The sequence below is a fragment of the Branchiostoma lanceolatum genome, chromosome 10 (assembly GCF_035083965.1).
Source record: "Branchiostoma lanceolatum isolate klBraLanc5 chromosome 10, klBraLanc5.hap2, whole genome shotgun sequence".
Taxonomy (NCBI): Eukaryota; Metazoa; Chordata; class Leptocardii; order Amphioxiformes; family Branchiostomatidae; genus Branchiostoma; species Branchiostoma lanceolatum.
Window position 1 is genome coordinate 12,571,817 of NC_089731.1, and position 22,956 is coordinate 12,594,772.

At 39.3% G+C, this 22,956-nt stretch overlaps 1 protein-coding gene across 2 annotated transcripts; it reads left to right on the forward strand.

Moving 5' to 3' along the window:
* The first annotated feature begins 44 nt into the window (after positions 1 to 44).
* On the forward strand, positions 45 to 22,098 carry LOC136442910 (forkhead-associated domain-containing protein 1-like). 2 transcript variants are annotated; one of them, XR_010757067.1, is made up of 21 exons: positions 45 to 220; positions 1,669 to 1,836; positions 2,397 to 2,595; positions 3,030 to 3,205; positions 3,730 to 3,870; positions 5,091 to 5,180; positions 5,754 to 5,991; positions 10,449 to 10,545; positions 10,957 to 11,063; positions 12,594 to 12,753; positions 13,575 to 13,707; positions 14,615 to 14,753; positions 15,833 to 15,944; positions 16,423 to 16,540; positions 17,024 to 17,244; positions 17,741 to 17,906; positions 18,401 to 18,481; positions 18,866 to 18,937; positions 19,147 to 19,215; positions 19,631 to 19,709; positions 20,832 to 22,098. XR_010757067.1 is itself a non-coding variant. In XM_066439930.1 (20 exons), exons 1-20 carry the CDS (start codon positions 65 to 67, stop codon positions 19,655 to 19,657), a joined length of 2,670 nt encoding a protein of 889 aa, XP_066296027.1. In that variant the 5' UTR covers positions 45 to 64; the 3' UTR covers positions 19,658 to 19,714. The 2 variants fall into 2 exon arrangements, 1 of the variants encoding a protein (XP_066296027.1); XM_066439930.1 differs by lacking the exon at positions 20,832 to 22,098 and having other exon boundaries at positions 19,631 to 19,714.
* The last annotated feature ends 858 nt before the right edge of the window (positions 22,099 to 22,956 follow it).

The window sequence follows — 22,956 nt, forward strand, 5'->3', positions numbered from 1 at the left end:
CAAAATCGTTCCTTATGTATACAATTTTTTTTTCTCCCAGAATGCAAAGACATGCCGGGTGCAGATGGAGCACGCGAAGGCTCAGTTCCTGGACATGCAGCGTTCGGAGCGCCTGCTGCGGGTGGACCTGGAACAGGCGCAGGCACGGCTGGATCGTTTCCGCAGCCGCATCATCCAGGTCACCTACTCCGCACCTGGCATCGCCTCACCTGACGAGGAGGTACTGTCTGTTTGTTTGTTTTCATGTGTTTTTATGTTTGGTTGTCTTTTTACACAATCGTCACAATATAATCATTCTTTTCTCTCATATTCATTACACCATGTATGGTCACCTATGCATTTATCCCCCTGGGGAATGAATATGCCATAAAGATTATTATTACTAAAAATGAAAACCACTTTGAAACAAAAAGTTTCTATTTATTTGTGTCCCCACAAATAGCATGATGAGGAAGAAGAGGTAAAATTATGAATTCCTTTAATATATCCACCACTTTGAAGAATTGACAGGCACTGTAGGCTTATCAAAATACTGGACCAGGTGTAATACAAATGAGATGTTTTTAGGGAGTTATTTTTATGCTCCTGTCCTGACACAAAATGCACAAAGTGATATGGCACAATTTTACAGGACATTTGGTAGTACCAAAAACACCACATTTTTTCCCATTGCTCTCTTCACTTACAAAGTATACAGTCAGACACTGTCACTTTGATGCAATTTGCACCATTAGTTAGTTAGTATCAATCATGAACCAAACAAAATCTCATGCCGATGACTTGTTGTTCTTTCTGCTGCAAGGGTGAAGAAGAAGATTACGAGGTATTTTTTTTACCCAAATGTTATTGACAATTTGTCTGCAACATTTTCAACAGAAAATTTCTCACTTTGACATTTATGTTCTAACCAACACAAAGGCTGCTTGTAGATATATCTCTCTCTCTTGTTGAATATACGTCTTTGTTTATAATCCAACCATAGAGAAGATTCTAGGCCTTTAGTACATTGAAGATAAGTTGAAGAAGGGCTCTTAGAAAGAACTTTGGACACGTAACTGATGTTACTGACATACTCCATAGTTTTGTTCCAAGACTGACTATTGATGACTAACTTTTTTCATCCTTACCTATGACTCAAGTTTGATCACTATGAGGTATGTCTGCAGGTTCCCTCTTAGATTTTCCATATGGCCATTTAATTGTCTCGTCATGAAAATGTCTGTGAATTAAAAGATTAAGATGCCTGTCACACATTTAAATCTCTCTAGGAACACTACGTGTATGAATGGAACAAAACAGCACTGTGACAGTGACCATAATGCTGCACTTTGCAGTGTGGCTTTATATCTAAGCCCCTTTAGGACAATGAGTAGACTATTTTCTTCACAATGCAAGAATTTTATACAAGTTTGCACAATACTAATAGTAATCCCTGCAGGTGATTCCATAACAATTTTTAGGTTTTCTCCTTCAGAAGTGCTGAAAATCTGAAATTGACAGGAGGTGGCAATCATAAAATGATTGAATCTCTTTCTGCTTTAATTTCGAGGTGTATCTGATTGCTGTCCACTCTTACAGTTTCATGAAAAATAACTAGACCTTGCACCCCTGAACTTCTTAAATGGAACAGCCCAACATCAGAATTCTTTTTTGTTTTTCCATCTATAGGTTGATGACAACCAGGTGATTGACCAGATGAGGACCATCATCCAGGACAGGACCCAGTTCCAGAACAAGGTGCGAGACATGAAGGACCAGCTCAAACTGGCCGAGGAGTCCCAGAAGGAGTCTCAGCAGAGCGCCAAGGCACTCAGGCAGCATCTTAGCGAGGCTGAGGTTAGTATAAGGTGGCATCGTTTGTATGGTGCAAAATCTCAAGTCAATTTAGGGCTCCCTTGGAAATCAGTCACTCAGTTAACTGAAGGAACCACCCTAAAGATTGATGAAAAAAAGTTTTAAAAATTAACTAGCAGTATCATCTGAAAGTTGTTTGAAAAGACTGTTATAAAAAAAAGAATTATTGTGTTCAGTTTTTGATATCAAATGAGGTTGATTTGTCTGCCTGTTTAAAGCCTGTCTCGAGCTTTAATTTTTGTTCCATCTGACTCATTATTTTCATTTTCATTTTCGTTGTTACATCTGTCATATCTGCCATCAAATTGAATTTAGAAATAACAAAAGGGAAAAACACTTTCTGAATTCATTAAAACAAATAAAACTGTATTTTTGAGGGTGCATGGCATATTGTCACTTGACGGAGACTAACGCATCATACACAATAAAAAGGGAGTAAAGCAAAGTAAAAAAAACTTTTCTCCATACATTTTATCAAATTGTATGTAACCTTAACATACACTCATAAAAGCTAACGTTCTTGGTTTTCTTATCCTCCACAGTGCCGTATGCGGGACAAGGGTCGCTCAGCGAACATGTTGAAACAGGAGCTGCGCGTTCTTCAGTCTCTCACCGTGGACGACAACGTGCAGTGGGTGAAGGACGCCGCCTTGAACCTGTTCAACGCCGAGTTGTCATGGCAACAAGAGATCGAGAGCGCCCTGGAGAAGGCTGGATGTAACGTCAAGTTGTCAGATGAAGGTGTGTGTAGATGCTTGATGCTGTTTGATAGCACCACTTTACATACTATTAGACTAAGTCTAATTCATGCCAATCCAGCCAAATTCTCTTTTAACTTTTCCAGTCTCTCTTTTGGGCTTTTTCCTTGTTTTGTAACACTGCAACGAGTAGAAATATGGTGCCATAAGTCTACCTCTTCAAAGAGAAGTGGTAAATTGTAATGAGACAGGTCTGGAGTGTATGAAAGTTTAACAAGATTCTAATAATCCTAAATCTTATTGGTAGTAGAAAAGCCAATGATTGGGAGAATGCACATGACTGTTGACAACTGTTAAACTAAAACTGAAAAGGCAACACATTCAAAACTTTTTTCCCCCTACAATACATAATGTTTCCTGTTGTAGAGATATCAGAAAGATGTAAACTCGTGTCCGTATTCATTTTCCTTTCCACAGCCTCAGCCAAGCACATTGACAACCTGTGTAAGAAACTTGAGGCAGAGCTGAAGGAGATGGAGAAAATGAGGTCCCACATCCGTGACCTTGAGGCACACCACAAGGGTGACCTCTCCGAGCGGCTGTCAGAGCTCCGAATGCAGCACCAGCAAGACTTGGCTGATGCCATTGCAAAGGTGAGTTTGGTGTTTACAGGTGATCAAGGATCCATGAAATAAGCAAATGGTGAAAAGGAAAATTCAATACTCCCCTATATTACCGGCAATAGTGTTTTCTTGGATTTATAAAAAGTAAGTTTGTTTAGCAGAATGTATTAACTGAATTTTCCATTTGCTTTTGGTTGAAACATACTGTAAATCCATTTAATATTGTGGTTAGTAATTTTTGCTGTTTTGGGAAAAGTGAGTAGTTCACTGCATTAATTTTAACGGTGGGAACAAACATAACTGTCACAAATGTTAGTGATCAAACATTTGCAATGATGACATTTTAGCGGTAGACTATATATTGTGTCCGTAAAGATAGCTGAAATTCAGTTTCCGTTAACAAATCAAGAATTACAGTATGCAAGAATGATTGAATACTCAACAGTTATCTGGCTTGTATTTTAGTAAAAATGTTTTTTATCAAGTTGTACAAGGATAACCAAAAGTGTAAGAGAAAAAGACGGTAATCATATTCTGTCCTGAAATAACACCAGGTGCGATTGGAGGATGAGGAGAAGCTGCGTAAGGCGTTGGACGAGCAGCGGGAAGCGGAGGCCGAGCGGCGGGCGCAGGCCGTGCTGGCGGAGAGACAGAAACTGGACGAGGCCAACAACAACATGGAGGAACTCAGAGTGGTGCGTACAACATTTATAAATTATGTAGAATAATAACTCATGATGTAACATCTACTAATATAATTCCACCAGGGTACATAATTCCGCAGTGGACATAGCGAACACAGTGGACTACTACATAATTCCGCCACCCTGAAAAGATACGTCCAAACAGATCTCCAACCCAACATCCCCCAGTTTAATGCACTCCTGTATAGTATCTAAACTGTGCATACCTGGGGGGTGCTGCACTAGAGATATCACTAGAGATTTATCACTGTTTTTCAATGTGGCGAATTTATGTAACCTGGTGGATTAATGTTAGTGGAGGTATTTGCTTTCCAGTGTACAAGAAGTTTATGACTGTCTAGAGCTCAAAGTAATGCATTTTGTATCATGTTCTTGTGCAGAATCTTTGGAACATGTTTTGAACATGTTCTGCTGAGTCGATTGATAACGACATTTTCACATAGGATTGAAGCTGCCTGTATTCTATGTATCATGCACTCTGGCCATCCAGGATACTTTGTGACAGTAGGATAGAATTGGGATAAGCTGCATGTTCTAGTCCAAAGAATACAGTGATTTACTCCAAAGAAAGCTGTGCTGTGGTTTTCATGGTTTCCAAGATTTTTCTATAAAAGCAAAGTATTTGGTAGGAAGTCTCAAGTATTGTTTCTCTTACAACTGCATGAAAAGACCTGCAGTGAACTAAAACTACACAAAACAGAAAAGATTGGAGGTGTGTCCATTTCCATGGCAACTTAGCATGCTTGGATGGAGATTTTCGTGTTTTCACAACTTTTCGTCCCTTGAAATGGACACCAAGTCAGTTCTTGGGTTTCCTAAGATCGGGCGAAAGGACGACAATTGTAAAATGTTGTGATCCAATGGTGGGAGACATCTTATTTGTGTTGAGTGCTGTCCTTTATGTAGTACTTATCCTATAATAGACAGCTTATGCGCATGTCATACACATGTAATGTCAAGACCTCTTGGAAGTGAGGTGCTGTAAATGTGTAAGTTTGGAGATGTCTCTGCTTAAAGCTTCTTAACCAATTTAAGAAGGGTTCCAGGTAGCCTTTAACTGTCTTTCTTTTCTTATCTTAAAGTTTGTAATCCTATCTGGAATGAGAATTTTCCTTGAGTTGCAAAGTGGGTCATCTTCCCAGCATACCGTTGTTGGCTAAGGATTTGGATGAGTGTAATGACAATGATGTTTTCCTTTCTCTATCCTTCAGTCATTCCTGAAAAGACAGGAAGAAGAGAAGGAGACCAGAGCTGCTGCTCAGGAGGCGCTGGATAAACTGGAGGATTACAAGCAACTTGAGGTGGGTTCATGTTTTTTTCGATCTATGAGCAATATATTTCGGAAGCAATTGTTCTATACCGAATATTCCATTTTACATGCTACATGGCTATGTATCGTTTCTCTATCACTGAATCGTTTCCCTGTTACAAACAAAAGTGTTTGATTCGCAAAGTTGTGTTAGTTGCATAGTTGTCGCTGATTTTCAGTTGATCAGGTTTTGTCAAATGCAAGTAGGTCATGATCTATTTTGTAAACATCAGACATGAAAAAACAAACAGATATGTTTCTGTTAGCGTACATGTACATTATGTATGTGGATCTATGTCCCAAAAATGTGGAGCACAGCTCTGTTTTTTGTTGTTGAATTAAGCTAATCATAAGAAAGTTTCTGCTAATCACATTGTGTGCATAGTGTTTGACAAATAAAACAAATATTTTGTACGCAAGCTCTGACGGGTTTCTGCTGCACCGAATGAACCGATTGATTAGTTAAATAAATTGAAATTTTCTTTTTTCTTTTTGCACATTTGCTATTTCCAGAAGTTTAACATTCCTTTGTTTAAAACTATCTCTCTTGTTTAATCTATGTTAGGTCAAGTTGAGACAGGAGATAGAAGACCTGGAGCAGAGAAACAAGCTGGAACAGAAGACGTTGAGGGAGGATCTGGAGGACAGGAGGCGTGGTCTGTCCCAGGAGACCGACACGCTCAGGGAACAGGTCAAGCAGCACGCCCTGACGATCGTTGCTATGGAGGAACGTCTCCTGGCTACGTCCAAACAGCTGAAGGAAGCTGATGGTCAGAAGGTCGACCTGCAGAGGAAACTGGAAGGTAAGATGACTTTTTTTGTTGCCATGGTAATGGATGTGCCAATGTTGGAAAGTTTTTGCAGATGGGTAGTAGCGTAGTAATATCTATTTTCACTTGGTGAAAAGGAGTTGTGGACATTGTACTGTTTCTTGTAAAGAAAGCAGGAAAGAATATGCAATATGATCCAGAAATGAACTCAACTTTTTTGCTGGGTACAGGAAGCTTTGTTACGTTAACTTTACATGTACATTTTGTAGTTCTTAACTTAACCGCTAGATGTCTCTTTTGTGGATAACGTAACATTTTTTTGTGTGACTTTACAAAGTTGTCATTTGGATATGTCATACTCATAGTTAAGTTACCTAGTGAAGTAATGAAAGTGACTGCATCTTGATTAGCATTTAGTGTCAATGCAGCACGTGCATAACTGAAATACCTGGCTGCTAAAGCATGGGCCTTGCTTTTGAAAGTCTTGACATGACTTTTCTGTCTGAAAAACAAATGCTGTGATATTATAGGTTTTTGTTGCTCAGGTTTTCACTCCAAGACTTGTTGTCAAGAGATCTAGAGTGCTTCCTGCTTTCATATGTATTTCCTTACTGCTTCAGTGCTGCATGGTTGAAATGCAATACCGGTATGCCATATCATGCTCCCAGATTCTCTCTCCTAACATCAAGAACTGCATCATATCATTGTCTTGAAGCATGGTGCTTACATAACAGATGAAGAAATGATCTAATGCTTTTGCACAATTCATGTTCGGCTTCGTTTTCCTAAGTTTTTGTTTCTGCAAGTGGTCCACTGCTTGGGTCATGGCTTCATTCTACGCACAGTGAGTGTGAAAGGAAACAAAGTTTTCAAAGTGTTGTTGTTGTTTTGGATTTTTTCTTGTCTTGTTGGAAACCAAGGTGGTGCACCTAAGGTGCGGTCTAAACAAAAAACGGTATCAAAACCAGGTAAGACAACATGTTATACATGTAAAATTGATGTTTGGTTTTGCATGAATCTGAAGGCATTAGGATTGGTCTCTTACCACTCTGCATCACTGAAAACTTCTTGGATATTAAAATTCTTACGTATAAGATGGCTATTTTAGAGGTTACAATATGCTTGCTTTCTTGCCTTTTGTTTGGAACATAGCTGGCAATCTCTGGCAAAATGAAATGCATGTAACGTTGGGTAACATAAATTCGCGGGGTACTTTAATTCGGGATTTTTCGAAAACGGGGTATTTAGGGATATGTGCTAGATGCAACATCAGTAATACCGCTAGAAATGCAAACTTGACAGACTAACGTATTCAGAACACTGTCTGAAAAGCTTCGATAACCATGCATTAGAAGTTGGCTACGTCAAAAACTCTTCGTCCCTTATTGTCACAGTCTGAGGGCTTCATGGGAGAATTATATTACATAGTTGTTCGCTGGTTTATAAGACAAATGTCACATCCGCTTCCTGCTCAACACAATTATTTACAATACAACTTATTATAATCTCTTTTGCTAACCTACAACTGGACTCTAAGTGTGATTAATCATCAAAACGCCTCTTTGTTGCTACAACCAATGGCTACGGCACTACGGTGAATTTTCCCGCCGCCATATTCGTTACCCAGAATCCTGCTATTCGGCAGACGACAAACGTTTGCGAGGAACACTTTTTTGTCCAAATGTTGTGTGTGATAGTGGACTGATGGCGATATTTTCCTCAAAGTTTGCTCTTAGCACAAGCAGAAACACATGGACATAGTAATATTACCATTTCTACGGCATCCAGCCAACGCCCCGATGAATAATGTACAAATTTCCATGACGGTGGGGGTGAACTTTGAGTGACGTTCTACCGACTCAACACACGGGTTGTTCCTGAGGCCTGATGTGTGCGGTACGGCCGTTTTTTCGTGTATTTTTTTTACTTGGACACGTCTATATCCATAGCACTCTCCTCAAGCCAAGGATGGAACGAATAGCTGCTGTATAAAATGTAATTAGCGGTAAGATATTCAAGACGAATCTTCTCTCCCGAATTAATGTTCACCCCTGTCCGACAGCACCGTCATTGTGCGTGCGGCGGACGGTAGTTTCAAATTGAAATATTATGGTGTCAGCACGACTAGAGACAAAATCTACCATATGTATGATTAGTGCAAAGATAGTACATGATACTGACAGAATAATAGAAGAAAAGGATGGTTTATTATTCTGCTAGATTGATTTCAGTCAACCATTATCGGAAAAATCCCGAATTTATGTTACCCAACGTTACATGTTGCATGCCAAGTTTTAGAAAAATTAGTATCAAAGTATAAACCTTGGACTCCAATTTATGCATTCTTTTCACATTTTATGAAATTTTAGGAATAGTGTAACATACGTGTGTATTGATGAGCTTTTCAAGTTTTGGTCATAGATGGTTTTTGACTCACTTAGCTCTGATAAAGTTTGCTCTACTTTCAAGAAGGGGTAGAATGCAATGTGGATATTGTGACTCATGTCCAGACAAGGAGTCACAACAAATATCACCTGTCATGTACACCTGCCCCCTCCCTCCTCTATTATTTCCACCTGGCTCGACGTGTGTTGGCCAAATACCGGCGACACCACGCACTACATACGGACGCTATGGACTCTCCGTTACCATTACAGCATCTGTTATACTGCACTTTGTTTTCCTTAGGAAAGCTACACCTGTTTGTCTATGAATAGCAGAAGTGTAGATGAAGGTTTTCATTTACAAATTGTTTTTAGAATCATACGCCGCGACGGTGTTATGTTCGGACAACGAGATATTGTGTGTCGCAATCTCATTGTTATGGGGGTTGTGAAGAGGGCTCAGCCATTGCAGTAGGGGGGTGTTCCATTCAGATTAGACGATGGTCGTGAAGTGGAGATCAGGCGTAGGGTTTCAGGAGGCCAGTGGGGGGCTGAGAGTTGAATGAAATTGACACAAACGTTCTGGACTGGGGAGGTTAAAAAAACTACCCGTTAATCCATAGTTTGCTGCAACTGTTACATTATCGCCTAGTACGCGTGCACTTTGCCATAGGCTGGGGAATGTCTGCTTGTATTACATCCTTCTCCAAAAAAGTAAGAAAGTTTTATTTATTTTCTATTGTATCAAAGAAAAATCACAGAAAAAGGATTGGAGTTTATTTTTATTCTGATGGTTTTGACATAGAAAAACAAACAATCCATTATTATTTTATAAGGTAACAAAAGAAGCGTCAAACAGAATGGTACGTTCCGAACGGCCTTGGTCGGCTAACAAACTTATCGTGTCTCGAACCTTGACAACGATGTGCCTACTGTTTGGCTATGGGGCGTCAGCGCCGGTCAGCACGTATAACTCTTTGTACTCAAGATGTCAGGCCCCACTTTATTAATGTGAAATTTGTTGAGGGCTTAAGGTGCCAAGTCTTTGTGTACCATGGACGAGAGTGAAGGTAATTGCTCTCTGTGTTTGCCTGTTGGAGTTTGCCTAGCGATACAGGAAGGCAATTGACTGAACGCTACAATGGTCCCGTAGTCGTCACTGTAGGCAGGTTCTTTACATAGTTATCCCTTAATGCGTTTTGCCGGGTCACATTAACAGCGCGTTGGTGGGTGATAAGCTTGTTTTTTATAGTTATAGCGAAGTAATAGAAGTTAGGCTGAGCTTGCTTCCTAGCTGTTTTTGAGAAATGAGAGAAATGCTCTGCAGGGTAAATTGTGATATTTCTCTAAGGTTTTCCAGCTTCGCTGCTTGTCTTGGAGACTTCTTTACTTCTACAATAACATTACTTTTTGTATTGTGCAATTTTTTGTGAGAGAGAGAATTGGGTTTGGTGTCTTTTGTGCTTTTCAAACGAACCACCGTCTCAACACGGCATGGAGTGTCCTCGAGGGCTTCAAGTGTTGTTTTCGGACACTGTTTCTCATTCAGAGCAGACCTACTGTTGCCATAGAGTGTTGTTGTTTGGCATTTCACTGTAGCTGCAATGGGTTGGCATTTGTATCCTGCTCACATTTGCAATAGTCTGAGGCAAACAAATAATCAATGATGTTTTCTTTCCCATTGTGCTTCCTTGGATGATTGCAGCAAAACTCCTTGGTACTGAACTCTTTAAACGAGTCATTGCAAATCTTAGATGAGATTCTCTGTTAGTATACTTTGTCATCTTAGAAATTGTGTATAAGTTATATTTCATTTTGTTCTTTGATATGTAGTGCCTGACTTCAGTTAACAATGCTCTTATAGAGTCACTTCAGACATTACTAAAAGGATTGTAAAGTTAAATGTTGATTGACCAATTAGCAGTCTTGTAACACTTCTTTGTAACACATTTTTGTGTACTTTACTGAAGTTAACATGACACAGTCTGCCATGTCTAATAGTAGCACACTCCTAGTAATCTTATAATAGATCCAAGAACAGGTCATGTTTTTTTACAGATTTTAAAGTAAGGATTTAGACTTAAGCATGTTTTGTCTTGTTTTCAGAAGCTCAACAGAAACCAAAGGTGCCACCAAAGCCGGTTAACATCCCTCCTTCCCAACACGACATATTTGCCTTGGAGCAGCTGGTTGCCTTGTTACGGTGAGTTTCTGTGATCAACAAGTTCAGACAGCGTGGGTGGGCAATTAACTCCGTGCTGTACTTGGAATTCTTGCTTAGAACGGCAACTCACTTATTCCTACAGTTACTGTTACAGTACGGAAAGTCAATGAGTTTCAAATGTGCCTTTAATGATTCCATTCTTTTCCTCTTTTGTTAGTTTGTGACCGTAAACTTGACCTGTATTGTGTTCAAGGTCATTGGTGTGTGTGTAAAGTGTGTTGTTGGAATGTCAGTAGTTTTTGTACTTGTAGATTCAAGTTAGGATTGTCCCCTCTAGGTATTGGAAATTGTTAGAATGAGACATATGATTGTACTTTCAATGTTTTTGAAAGCCAGGTTTTTGTAAGATTTGATGAAGTTTTCATGATTTCTCGTTACTTTGTGTTCCAGACGAGAGGTGGCTGATTGTAAACAACAGATCAAGGTGAAGGAAGACGTGATCGAGGGGCTGAGGAAGGACCTGGCTGGGGCCAATGCCAGACTCACAGATATGGCTGGTGAGTAATGGCAGTGGGTTTCAAGAGAAGAGTCTGCAAGGGTAATTCAGAAAGGGGGAGGGAAATGTATGGCAAACAGAAAGGGGGGTAGGGGAAACAAAGGGAGAATGGGAGAAGCAAAGGATGGAGGTTTCAAAAGAATAGTCTGCAAGGCTAATGCAGGAAAGGGGAAAGAAAATTTCTGGAAAAACTGAAAGGGAGGGAGGCAAAACAAAGGGAGAATGGGAGAAGCAAAGGACGGAGAAAAGAGGAAAGCTAAGCAAGGGATGGACAGAGAACAGAAGACAAAATAGGATTCTCTCCAAGCAGAGGTTTTGGCTGGCGAACATAAAGAAAATGGGACGAAATCGAAAGCTTGACAAAAATGCCTGTCAAAAACCAGCCAGAGCCGAATCTCTGCTTGGAGAGTAAAATAGGAAGGAAAGAGGGAGGTATGCTCTAAACAAACTCAACTGAAGCAAGGTTAGGGAAACTTTGAAGGTGAAGTTATGGGGTGGGCTTAGCCAAGATTTGTATGGAGCAACGAACAAATCTCTTTGCCACTCTCAGTGGTCAGAAGATTAAGAGATTAAAGGCACCAGTACTTCTGTATGGTGCTTCTGTTTTTGTGTCAATATATTACTGTTTCTATTGACCAGAAGTGCCTTCCATTAGTGAAGTGGTCGGTACAAGGGTTCTGATTATAGGGTCTGCTTTGTGTCCTGGCAGATAAGATTAGATTATTGTCCAGAGAAACCTTTGTGTCTTTTGTTGTCTTCTGTTGTATCTCTAATTGGTAATTGGAGTTGGTAAGTATGGGGCATAGCATGAACAGAGACGTTAGACAGGTGGTCTGTAGCTGAAGTCTGCAGTCTTGTGTTCCAAAGCAATGACGGAATGCTTTTATTAGACAACGCTTTTATTGTCTTACCTTTTAGTGAGGTTCAGGTATGTACTGTAACTGTATGTTAGTTGTTATCTGTCTGACTGTCAGTCATAATTTTTTGTTTTTGATTGATGCGGGTACTTTGTTATGTGTGTTAATAATTGTGTCTATTGTCATGTAAATTACCATAAGTGCCAGTATATGTTGCTCTTAGTGTATGGTGCCCTGAAGTCAGATGTACATTTTACATAATTCTGTATTTCTGAGAAGGCAGCGTACATGTATTAGACAAGTCTGTGTCTCATCCAGTATCAAAGTCGTCTGCAGTTTTTCCAGGTTACAGTATTGACTGTTCTGACTGACGTTTTGAAAAGTTGTACGTTTGTTATTTTCTGTTTTGATAATCGGTTTAGGGTGTTTTCTTCCCCATTAATTCTGGAATCTTAAAATGGCTAGAATCAGTCATTTCTGCACCAAAGTCATTTCTTCAAACTTAACCTTCTCCCTGCTGCCTAACTCTGTAACCAATAGAGAATGGGATGCCAAACAGCTACTTAAGTGTACTAAAGGCTAAGAAACTGGCTCATTTGCCAAGCTCCACCTTAATCATTTCTTTAAGGAGTTTGTGTCTAATTTTAAGACTTCTTCCCGGTTCCTACCGCCAGGTGAGCTGAGTGAACACCAGAAGCAGGAGCTTGAGCGGAACAGGAACCTGGTGAGAGACCAGGAGCTGGACCTGGCCAAACTGAGGCAGCAGCTGGCCAAGATGTCTGAGCTGGTGGACAAACAGAGCGGGGAACTACAGAAGGCTAACGCAGAAATCAGGTACGAAGCATGATGAGTTTGGTTACTGTAACTTACTTAGACTTAGATCCTCCCGTGCCAAGTGGCACATCGGGCAGCAAGCATCCTCCATTTTGTGCGATTTTGGGCCATGTCTTCCGCTCCTTGCAAGGTAATCCCCAGTTCGTCAAGGTCCTTCTGAAGCATGTGCCTCCATGTGAGTTTGGGTCTTCCTCGTTTTCTTTTCCCTTTGTCGGGTTTCCATTTGAGCGCTGTTTTTGCGTGTCGCTCCACAGGCATTTTAAACAAATGACCTGTGTATTTTACTTGTCTTTCCGTGATGGTGATTAACTAAGGGGTTTTGTCCCACTCCTATTGTAAACTTCTTCATTTGTAGTTCTATCTTTAAAAGAGAGGTTACTGTAAAAGAGGACGTTTTTGCTTGGATTTGATTTCACACTGGGGGAGAAAATGAAGTATTTACAGTTGCAGAGTTTTACCATAAAAAGAGACGGTTGTTTTTAGTTTGCAGTGAAGAGGTGCTATGAACAAAATGAGCATAAAACCACTGTGAAAATTTCCCGGGCTAAAAATCTGACAGATCGCTCTGAACGAATAGATAAAGAACCATTTTCTTTCATGTTTGGTGTGTTTTGTTGTCTTTTAGACATTTATGATACATCATATTCGTCATCTAGAGGAAAGGGGGTTGAAAGTTGGTAAAGAGTATGATTTTAATTTCAAGGTAAATGAAGCCTTTTAGAAATAGCTTTAGAATTGCAGCAAAGGTACTATCTGTTTGTTTTTGCTTACAAGACATACATATCATTAAATTTTGTATCAATGTTTACTTGTTCCCATAGAAACCAGAAGCAGGCAGTCAGCAGTAAGAGTGCGTTAGCCTTGTCCAAGGAGGAGGAACTTGACAGGATGAGGACAGAGCTGCAAGCCAAGATAGATTCAATGGACAGACAGATATCTAGCCAGGAGGAAGAGGTAAGAATACTTCTTTATTGCTCTTTTTTTAACTGTCATCTATCCTTTCTTACCTATCTTCTTGAATGTTCCTTTCTTTGCTGGACTTTTTTCTCCCTAATAACTTTGTAAAGTTGATTGGGTTTTCTTTTCCTTTCTGTTGTAATTTTTCTTCAATTTCTTGTTCCTGTACCAGGCCCTGTATATATTCCTCTTCCATTCTAATATCCTGGCTTGTTTCTAGTAAACAAGCCCTCATCTAAACTCTGTAATTTTTGTCTGCTTAATATACACCACAAATCACATGTACATCCACCAGGCTTGAATAAAAAGTGTCTGTATGAAAGCATGGATTGCTACATGCAATGCACATTGATTGCTTGACACTTTTTATTAATGTTCAAATATATTTTTGAACTACACTATAGGCAAAAATTATGGCAATAGTGACACCGCAGAAAAGAACACTAAAAGCTAACTGCTTTTTAAATGCATAAAACTGAAAGCAAACTGTTGACTTGGAATCTTATATGATACTTACCCATCCTGGTATGTTCCTTGCAAAAGCAACGTACGGCTGAAGATGAGGTATGGATGGTCCATGAAAATGCACAATATAAACAACTATCGACAATAGAATCTACCTCTGAGTCACTTTATGATATTTGATCACAAAAGTACTTTTTTAGAATTAAATTGTCTAAATCTGCAGATACTGGATTCTTAGTTTTTGAATCACAGTAACGGTTGTGGTACTACAGCACTTCAAGTTTTCAGATCATTCAATTAAAAATATCACTCTATTGTAGTTGATACACCTTAGACAAAGTGATTTTCTTCTTATCATTTGTGAAACTATAGAATTTTCTTGTGAAGGTTGGAATAAAATGGACAGAATCTCTAATGAAAATTGTTTCTCTGTTTCTAGGGTAAGATAGCCAATGAGCTACAGGCCATGGGAGCTCAGTGTCGCGGGGAGCGCCATGAGCAAGTCATTGGCAGACAACGAGAAGCACTGTCCGAGCTACGTGCGAGGATCAAGGCTCTGGAACAAGTCAGACCACCGAGTGAGTGCTACCAAATCATTTTTCTTTCAATGTCAACTAATGTTTACAAGAAGTACATGTATCAATATATAACCTAGAAAATCAAGATTTGGGATAGGTATTATGTATTACCCCTTGTCCTTATTGCAAGTAGTCTAAATGATTGTTTTCACACCAAATTTTGATATTTACATTGTTGTTTTACTATTTGAGTTTACATACTCGAATTATCTCCTTTTTTAGAATTACGATTTTACAACCAATGTATAATGTCTGTTTTAAATGTGTGTTCCCTTTGTTAAGAGTCCTTTTTGTTCTGTAAATATGTCATCCAAGTACCCCAGTGTTCTAATTTATCCTTCATTGGTCAAAAATGTGCTCCCAAATATGGCAAGTTCTGGATGATCCAGGTTTGTGTTGAATGTTGTAGAAGAGCTGTAGATGTTTTGTGGTAGCTGTTGTGGTAGCTGCAGTACCAAATGTTGTCACTTGATGGCACTGCTACCTGTTGCTGCATCAATGGCTGTTGCTTCTCTGTAGATGAGTAGCCTCTTCCTGATGCACGGCATTAGAAGTAGAGTAGCAACAGTTAGATCAGATCTGACTTTTTTATCCAAGCTATACATTTCGTGGTCCTCAGAAATGAATGCTGCAAAGCTTGCAGAAAGTGATAGGTTTTAACATCTCTACATGTACATGTATTGCTTGATGAAACAGAATACAGTCAAAACTGCCCAAGAAGACCACACAAGGGGACCAATAAAATCTGGTCTGTGTGAACAAGTGGACACTATAGAAAATATTCTTAATGCTTGTGTTCAATGGGAAAAATGATCTAAAGGACTACCAAAAAGTGATCACATTGGCTAGGTGGTCTTTTTGTACAGGTGGTCACTCGTACAGGTTTGACTGTATTGCTGCCTGAGAAATTCTGTTTTGCGATCATACATTTTTCTCCCTCACACGAGATCGAGAAATGCTGGTTGCATGAAGATTATTTACTCCTTTTTGATATCCTTATTTTCTTTCTGAATGGCCTTAAGTGTTGTGTGATGAAGATTCGTGTGATGAAGATTGTAACCTTGCCCTGTGTTCCCCAGTCCCCACCCATGAGCAGGCCCTGCAGCAGGTGGTGTTGTTGAAGAAGGAACTGGCAGAAATGAGAGCCAAGCAGGCCATGGCAGAGGACATGCACTTCAACAGCACTACCAGGTTAGACAATTAACTAACTTCAACAGTTAACTATTATCAGGTAACTAGCAGTTGTAATAACCACGCAAACCTTAACCTTCTCCCTGCTGCCTAACTCTGTAACCAACAGGGAATTGGGTGCCAAACAGCTACTAGTATTTCAGTGTCCTAAAGGTTATAATAGACCAGGTTAGCTAGTCAAGCCGTACAACCTTCAGCAGAGTATCAGCACTTCAGCTGCTGTACCAAGTTGTCTACTTATCATAGATAACTGACTGTAATTTACTGGCAGCTGTCATAACCACATTAGACTTTGTAGAAGATCCCCAAGAACTGCATTTTGCAAAGAACAAAAGGAAACTGTATGATTCAATTAGTGACCAAATGAATGTTGTACCACATACTAGTTATTATTTACCAGAAAGCATCATATAATTGCTTTATTCTAGTACAGTTGCTTGTATATTTTATCTTAAAATTTTTTTGTTTCTGTCTCCAGGTTAGAGGGTGAGGTGCAGGGTGTACGCGGTATGGCGTCAGTTGCCTCGTCAGACGCTGCAGTTGAAAGGAGCGCCAGGATCGAGATGGAGGAGGCCATGGACATGAGCGAGAGAACAGTGAGTTTCCTTTTCAACATTCATAAGAGACTGTTGTACTTGAAGTGGACGTCCTTCTTATTGATGTTATCCCATCTTGATTCTTTGATTTGAGCACAACTTATGTACTGTCACAGAAAGACACTTTTTTTCAAAATTACTCTAACTTATGATGTTCTGTGACAAAGTTTCACCACATTGACATTGTGAAGTTTTGTCTACATGTAATATAACAATTGCTGTAGTAAACAATAGCCACAAATAGAGATTATTACTAATATATGCTATAAAGCTATACATAGTACTCCTGGACCAGTTCAGTTGCTAATTAATGGTTCACAGTTGCCAAGTGTTCTTGCATGTTGAGAAGGTGGTGATGAGCCCAAATCTTAAAAGCTTGGAGGGCACTTTCGGTGATGTATATGACCACGCTGTCTGGTAGCCTGTTCCAGTTATATACTGACTGATGCATGACTCATGACAACTATTCCTTTGCCAACCCAGTATCTGGAGCTTGCCAAGAGAATGGCAAACGAGCTGGAGCTTAACGAGTTGGACGGACTGAAGTCGATGGCTCACCTGCCGCGTGACGAGCGTGACAGACTGGCGAAGGCGCGACAGAAGGCGATAGAGCTGCTGGCCAGCAGGATACGCGTCCTCCATCAGCGGATTGAACGTAAAGACGAGCTACTGAACGGATACGAGAAGGATATGTCAAAACTGAGGTTTGTTGTCCTTTACATTTTGTAATCTGTCATACCTTGATAAATTGTCAGGTTGCATGATGAAGATTGAAATGTTTGTCTCCAAAACTTCAGTTTTAAAAAATATGGAGATGAAAAATCAAACTGATGTTCATAAGCAAACAAAATAAGTTGTAGTAGAAAGCAGATTCCTTTTCATTGTAGCCATGCAAATTTTGTTCCCTCAATATTGGTCAGCATGAATTTTGACAAGTTAGAACAATGATATAAAATCCCCAAAATAGAATACAGGCCAAAGTTCCCAACTGTGAAGACTGCATCTGATAAGACCTACTTGTATTTTTAGCTTTTGTTTTCAAAATTTAGTTATTCTCGATACATGGACATGAACACAATTTGTCATGTAACAGAATAATATCATATGATCTTTTGAAATGAAAAAAAAATATCAATACAAAGTACATTATAAGTATTGGTCATAAAATAAAATTTTATTTGTATGTTATTAATTTTACAGACAAGCGGAGGGTTTTGCCCAGCAGAGGGCGGCTGAGGCAGCCAGCTTCATGCGAGAGGCGCAGGAGAAATCCGACGAGACTCGATACCTCAGGGAGTCGCTCCAACGTACGCGGGAGCAGCTAGACTCAGAGAAACGCCTCAACACTGCAATCAAACAGAGAAAGGTCTGTTTTCAGATTCAGTTTTATTTCTCATGACTTTGCATGTGACATTTAGTGTTCTGCAATGTTTTATATATTTTGAAATAGTCTATACATTTTTGTGTATGCACATAATACCTGAGTGGTGATTGTAGTAGCAGTTGATAACCCCACTTTTGAAACTTGTTTTTGCCTAAAAATCCAGTTGTTAGTAAGGTTAGTAATCGTAGAGTGGAACTCGTTGCCACCAAGTACGGTAGGGGTATTCTCCCTAGAGAAGAACACTTGCTAGCTGAAACAAGATTTGCAGCTAGATTTGCAAAGTTAGGTGTGACAGGTCGTTCAGTGCCTGTGAAGCTGGTGTGTTATGCCAAAGGACGGCTATACAGATAGAGATACAGATACAGATGGTATTATATTATGTTTTACAAAGATATCCATCATGTGTATCAAGGATGATTTGATAGTGTCATGATGTCAAATTTCAAAAATCTTCATTTTCTTTTCCTTTTCTTCAGACGTTCCACCTTGAAGAGGCTACTGTCCAGTCTCAAGCCTGGCCCAAACACAGGTGTCCGCCTGAAGACATACATGGACGGGTGAGACACATCTTTCCACTCTGTGCTCTGCACAATCATATCATTTGAAGGTCCTTAATGTGTGATTTCCAACACAAGTCAAGTCAAGTCAAATTTATTGCAATTGCATCAGGTGCAATGTATGACAAATAGTAGCATGGAATATTAACCACTACAAACTATTTATACTGTGTAGTGTACTAATCTAACATCATTACTTGATGCATACATGTAATATAATGGAATAATACATCTCACATGATGGCCCCGTTTCTCTAGCATTACACACATATTTTAAGTATTTTTAGAAACATGTGTCTTCAACACTGCATAAATCTTAAGTCAAAGCAACGATTACGATTCTGACTCACAATACTTAATATATCTTCAATCTTTTGTATACAGGCTGACGCCAAGATGAAAAGCCAAAAGGACAAGCTGAGGAGAAAGAACTATGAAATAGAGACTCTCAAATCGGTAAGTAGTCTGTGATGATCACCTTCATTTTAATTCTCCTGCCATGTTCCTTAACATAGTTTCAGGTCTTTGATATAAGACACCTTTAACAGTAGTATACTCTATTTCAGCACCGTCATAGTCTTCAATTGTTGACTAAAGTATTTACATTTGTAAAGTAAGAATAATCAACTGATAATAAAATGAGTGTTCTTTTTTTTTTACAACAGCAACTTGACAGCAAAGAGCAGCAGCTATGTGATACTACAACTAGACTGGCTAACATAGAATCTAGTTTGGTAAGTATTAGATTTCATTCATCCGAAATACATACAATGTAGTACAATGTAGTAGTATACATGAACATGCTTTTTCACCTGCACAATAGTCATCTTGACAATTTGATATCCATGTGGTTGCTTAGGCTGTTTGCTGAACACAAATTTATACTTTTAGTGAGAGAGCTACTTTAAGTGATATTTTGACAGTCATCAAGATTCTTCTCCAAATGTGTTAAGATAGTATTTTTTACCTGCAAAAACTTTTGAAATGCCATGTTGTTGTAGAAATAGGATTTTGGCAAACTAAAGTTATACAACAGAAGTTACAGATGAAAAAAACCTTGCCATAGCTTTTATGCTCTGGGTACCCTCAAGTACAACACTAAACCATTGACTGACAAAATTCTTAATTCACTTTCCATTTTTCTCCCAGGGCTTTGACAACAGAGAACTTGAATAACAAGAATCACAGAGAAGATAGACAAAGGGACCACTAGAATACAAACATATCACAGCACAGAGGCGGCGGCACGAAATTTTGAATGGGGGGGCGAGATAATTTGAGATGCAATGTCACTAAGACGAGCGCCGAAGGCGCGAGGCGTCGCGCCGAAGGCGCGACAATACTAGGGGGGTCCGGGGGTATGCTCCCCCGGGAAATTTTGAAATCTAGACCCTCTGAAATGCTATTTCCTGCATTCTGAGGGGCAAATTTTGCTTGAAGAGTAAGCTAAGTTTAATGACATCTCTATTTGTAAAAAAAGAATGTAGAAGGGTTTCAGCTTGATTTTGGGTGAACGGCGCCCTCCCGACATATTCTTTTGCCTGAGGCACGACATGCTCCCACAGGAAAATTTAAAATTCTTGACCCATTGAAACGCTATTTCTTGAATTCTGAGGGGTAAATTTTGATGGTAAAGTAATCTAAATTTAATGAATCTCTATATGTGAAAAAAAAATACAGAAGGGTTTCAGCTTGAGTTCATGTTGGACGACGCCCTCTCGACATATGATTTTTCCGCTGGAGCGCGACATTGAAAACTTTAAAATTTTGACCCATTGAAACGCTTTTTCCTGAGTTTTGAGGGACAAATTTTGCTGACAAAACAAGCTAAAAAGGTTAATGACATCTCTATATGTGAAAAAATACAGACGGGTTTCAACTTGAGTTTTGGGGTGCGACGCACTCGAGCCCTCCCGACATATTTTTCGCCGGCGGCAACGTTCTCCTCCGGGAAAATGTTGAAATCTTGACGCCCTGAAATGCTTTTTCCTGGATTGTGAGAGGCAAATTTTGCTGATAGATTGAACAAACACAGAAGGGTTTCAGCATGAGCTTTGGAGGGTGACGCCGTCCCGACAGATACGCTGGCGGCGCAACAATCCTAGGGCGCAACAATCCTAGTATGCTAACGTACGTCGGAGAAAATTTTGAAATCTTGACACGCTGAAACGCTATTTCCTGCATTTTGAGAGACAAATTTTGCTGGTAGAGTAAGCTAAGTTAAGAAAATCTCTGTTAGTGAAAAGATTCACAAGAGTTTCAGCTTGATTTTTTTGGGGGGCGACGCCCCCCCAACATATTTTTCGGGGGGGCAGCCGCCCCCCTTGCCCCCCCTGTGCCGCCGCCACTGCAGCAAAATAGATTTGTGTAGAAAATAATGTAAGAGCACTGATGATTTTTTGTGTAGAATTTTAAAGGTATGCTATTATAGAAGTATAGTAATGCTCAGGTACTTGAAAAGTGAATGGTGTGGAAAATTGATATTGTGTCAAGAAAAATCATGTATTTTTCAGTTTTGTAAATATGATAGATATGTCTATTTTCACTGCTGTACTTTTAGAACACTATGCATGGGTGTTAAGATGTTTTTCTGTCTATAGAAAAGACTAATGGAATGAAAGTATGCTGTAAATATTTGTGAATATTTTTACAAATCTGGTAGAGGATATGTTCAATTTTGATGATGCATGCAGTCGTAATGCAATTTTAACTTCTTTAAATGAATAGATAAGATGTAATCTTGAAAATAATATTCACAATTCATATCCATTGAACATTTATATCTTGTTTTAAGTCACCATGGTGAATACTAGGTAATAATATTTGGCACAACTTTTATAGTAACTTTCAGACTAGAGATACTTCACACTTAGCTGCAGTATCTTTTAGTGGTGCTAGAGGTCGCTTTTGCAGGAAAACACATTACCAAGTCTAGAATAATGTGAAGAAAATTTGTAGACTTGACTGAAACAGCATTTCCTCAAAATACTGCTCTAGAGACTGAAACAATTGATCAATATCTTACAGGTAGTGTTAATAATAATGATGGTAGGGGTAAAACAAAAATCATGAGATTTTTAGTGGACGTTGTTGAAGGTCATATATGATATGATATATATGATTAATTTTCTTGTTGATTTGTCCATTCGTGATGACAACAGTGACATTAACGTTAATAATCGTTGAACCGGTACCCCCCGGGGACTGAAGGATAGCGATTGTGGACAATTTTGTCTCACATCGATCCGCAAATGTCTGTCACGATTACTAAATGATGATACATTTCATGAAATCTCACGCATGAGTCAGAATCGATAATGGCCCGGTGCCATGATTTTGTAATGGTCTGTGTATGCTTGTACATATTTTATGAATATCCTCATGGTTTTGTATGAGACGAAATTTGATTCACTGTTTAAGCAATAACTCATTTTTGTTGTATAGAACCGGATGTGACATCCCCATTTGATGGGTCTGTGACATTCAAAATGATTGACAGGTTTGTTGGACGATGATAGGTCAGAGGGCAGTGTGAAATGTTTGCTTATTGTGCTTACCTAGAACCTATATTTCTGTCAAGAAAGCAGCAAAAATAAAGTCTTCATTCTTTGAAACAAGGGTCCTTTATATTCAAAGATAGATTGCAAGGATTTAGTTGATATAATCACAAACATAAGAGTGTCTCTTTTTTTTGTTCACTTTATTGCGTATGCTATTATGGCAGTCTTTAGATGTTTTTAGATTAAAAAGGTGTATGGCTTGGAAAAAAAGAAAGCAAAAATATCCTGTATTCTGTGCAAGGCATCTCATCCCTACACTACAGTCATTTGATTGACAGCACCACAGACCATAGTTTTTAAGGTCAGTTACCCTTACTTGTCTTCATCCACAAGGCCAAATTTGCCTCCAAGGGGTCCCAGAAGTCCAAACATTTCCTAGTTAAGCCGTTTTTCTTTGGTCACCAGGGAATGAAAATCGTGGTGTTAATTTAAGTGACCTTCAATGGGATAACATCCGTGAAACCAGTCAAAACAAGATCGACTGCCAGTGAAACAAAACCGCTCAGTTTGGGGGATTATGATAAGGTGTCAGGCAAAGATGACTGACAGGTGTTTCGGACGAAATGAAGCGGACTAACGGCATTTTTTTAATCAATGATAAGAATAGAATTAAAAGAGCCGTACAGATACAAATTACAAACCGTATAATTAATTTATCCTCAATAAACCTTTGAAAAATCGTTGGTGTAGGTTTTAATTAAGAGTTGAGGAGTGAAAGAGAAGACTGTAGCGGTTCCTCGTTTCCGTTTCAGCCAGTTGTGTTTACATTTGTTGGTTGTCAACACCCCTACACACGAGGAGGAAAACTTCCGTATTGGCAAGCTGACCAGAGCTAGGCGCCAGTCCTCCCAAATACTAGTATTACATCACTTTCTTAAAAAAAATAGAGGGGATGTCCGCCAGCTATCCTGGGCC

Coding starts and splice junctions, on each gene's coding strand:
- LOC136442910 (XM_066439930.1), top strand. CDS start 65: ATGGAGCACGCGAAGGCTCAGTTCCTGGACATGCAGCGTTCGGAGCGC. Junction 12,754..13,574: donor AAGGCTAACGCAGAAATCAG/GTACGAAGCATG, acceptor TTGTTCCCATAG/AAACCAGAAGCAGGCAGTCA. Junction 18,938..19,146: donor AAATAGAGACTCTCAAATCG/GTAAGTAGTCTG, acceptor TTTTTACAACAG/CAACTTGACAGCAAAGAGCA.